The sequence below is a fragment of the Ictalurus punctatus genome, chromosome 3, assembly GCF_001660625.3.
Source record: "Ictalurus punctatus breed USDA103 chromosome 3, Coco_2.0, whole genome shotgun sequence".
Taxonomy (NCBI): Eukaryota; Metazoa; Chordata; class Actinopteri; order Siluriformes; family Ictaluridae; genus Ictalurus; species Ictalurus punctatus.
In genome coordinates this window covers 36,257,985-36,260,484 of record NC_030418.2, presented here as the reverse complement: position 1 = coordinate 36,260,484, position 2,500 = coordinate 36,257,985, and the positions used below count along the sequence as shown (strand labels likewise).

The window sequence follows — 2,500 nt, the reverse complement described above, 5'->3', positions numbered from 1 at the left end:
AACGGGACCACAGACGCTGTCGGGGGCATTAAACATCACCACGCTGAACAGAAAAAACTGCAGATTGTGCACAGGTGTGCTGTGTACCCCCCCCCCCCCCCCCCCCCCCCCCCCCGTATTACAGGATCAGGAGTGTAGCACAACATGGGGTGAGAGCAGCGGTCTGTTTATTTAAAGGTGAAAGTGCAATAAAAATATGCTGTCCCTAAATTCAATCCTTAATCCTGATAAATAATCGAGATGATCACTCTATCGCAACAACCTCTAGAGTGACTAGCACTAAATACCCCCGTCCCACTGCAGATCCAAAATCAAGCCCCAGCCCCATCACTGAGCTCCAGTTCCTGAAGTGCTGAAGTCTGTCGTCCCAACTAATCCTTCCTAAATCCCAGGGTGGCTCTTCTCTAGCCCCAGAATCTAGCCGCCCCAACAGGCCGCCTCAGCCCTGTATACTCTATACGATATAGTAAAGAAGTGCAAGTGTGTAGACAGGAACTAATGAGCTTATGAGCAACTTATGAATATAAGCATCTCCCTCTCCAGCCCTAGGAGCGTTACTAGGCCAGCTTTTAGGTACAACAACACTCGTGTGGCCTTTCATTGCCCCCAGAATCCCCTTCTCCAGCCTTATTCGCCCCAGTAGGCCAAGTCTTAGGTACAGCAACAATTCTGCACCCCTTCCCCACCCCCAGTATCCTTCTTCTCCAGCCCCAGTAGGCCAACTCACAGGTACAGCAGCACTTCTGTGCCCCTTCCCCACTCCAGACTCCCCGTTCTCCAGCCCCATCAGCAGCATCAGTGGGCCCTGAGCAGGCAGCGGCCAGCGCTAGGCCGTAATTAGCTTGGACAGCTCGAGCTCAGGCAGCCGGGCTACATCATAATGAGCTCAGCTGGGATTAGGAGGACAGGGCAGGGGGGGAACGGGGGGGTTCCTGGAACAGCGGGCCGGGGTAGAGATCAAACAGGGGAGGGCCGGGCCACGCTGGCTGGCAGGGTTAGACCCCTCAGCTCCGCACAGACCAAATGAGGCCTGGCAAGCAGAGAGCCTAGGCGGCCTAACAAAGAACGACTCCTCCAGCAGACAAGAGCGGTGGTAATTAACACACACACACACACACACACACACACACACACTCACACTCACAGACTGTCACAGAAATACACGGTTCTCTAGAGAGCACTCTATAAAACTGCTCAGAGCTTCTTTGGATTCTGGATAAGAAAAAAAAACACCACGTGAGAGAAATGTGTGTTCAGGAGGAACAGAAAGGCGTAGAAGGCGATGCTGTGGAGAAACCTCGCCTTCTTCGTGCTACACAAATCGCTGTAATCTGTTAATGTTTGTTTGCCCCTGCTGGAGGGCAGATCATGAAGACAGAGGTGCCGTCGCTGGCAAGGGATAACCCTTAATCATTAGCACCTGAAATCACCATTAATCATTAACGTCGGCCAGAAAAACTAAGCCTCTTCACACACACACACACACACACACACACACACACACACAGTTTGAGGCTGGATAATGTAATTTTTCTTTATGTGTGAGTTTGGAAGCAGCACTGGTGCAGGATCGAGACGCTAATGACGGTGTGTGGGAGGAGGATGGAGCTGTTAATGAAGAGTGTGTGTGTGTGTGTGTGTGTGTGTGTGTGTGTGTCTCAAACTTTAATACGTACAACAAGAGACCAGGAGAAACACACACACACTGCTGGTGACAGCAGAACACACACACACACACACACACACACACACACACACACACACACAGCTGCAGATACAGGATTAAGGACCGACAATTTTTTAAATCGTTTTTTAGAACTCACACACCATTAATAACATTAACTAAATTGTGTTATTTAATCTCTTACACACACACACACACACACACACACACACACACACACACACACACACACACACACACACTTACTTCTCAGCAAGGAGCTTCTTGTTCTCACGTTTAAAGAAGGCCAACTCGTTCCAAACCGCATCGCTGTTCTCCTGACGGAGCTCCCATGGCTCAGCTCGCCTCGTCCTGCCTTTTGGTCTACACACACACACACACACACACACACACACACACACACACACACACACACACACAATCACTACTTCATCAGTAACAGTAGGTACACAACTGCTGATCGTTATAAAAGTCAAGTACAACTGAAAACATACAATCATTACTTTTTGAGCACTATATGGCCAAATGTATGTGCACCCCTGACCATCACGCCCATATGTGCTTCTTCTCCGAACTGTTCCCACAAAGTCTGAAGCACACACCTGTGTAGAACATCTCTGCACTCTGCAGCGTTACAGTTTCCAAACCCTGTTCCAGCAGCACACGGACTGCACAGGAAGTGCGAGCTCCATGAAAGCTGAAGGCTGGAAGAAGGTGGAAGAACTCGAGCGTCCTGCACAGAGCCCTGACCTCAACCCCACTGAACACCTTTGGGACGGACTGGAACTGGAGACTCCTCACATCCTGACGTCAGCG

At 50.2% G+C, this 2,500-nt stretch overlaps 1 protein-coding gene across 5 annotated transcripts in view; it reads right to left on the bottom strand.

Moving 5' to 3' along the window:
• cntln (centlein, centrosomal protein) overlaps window positions 1–2,500 on the bottom strand; it is a 103,670-nt gene that overhangs the window by 40,775 nt on the left and 60,395 nt on the right. For 4 of the 5 annotated variants that reach the window (XR_008396362.1, XM_053679929.1, XM_053679931.1 and 1 more), the window contains exon 14: window positions 1,931–2,047. The exons of the other annotated variant lie outside the window; for it this stretch is intronic. Coding sequence is in view for 3 of the 4 variants with exons in the window: in XM_053679929.1 (XP_053535904.1) it covers window positions 1,931–2,047 (117 nt within the window). In the remaining variant the exon portion in view is untranslated. The remainder of the gene's footprint in view (window positions 1–1,930; window positions 2,048–2,500) is intronic. 5 annotated transcript variants of the gene reach the window in all.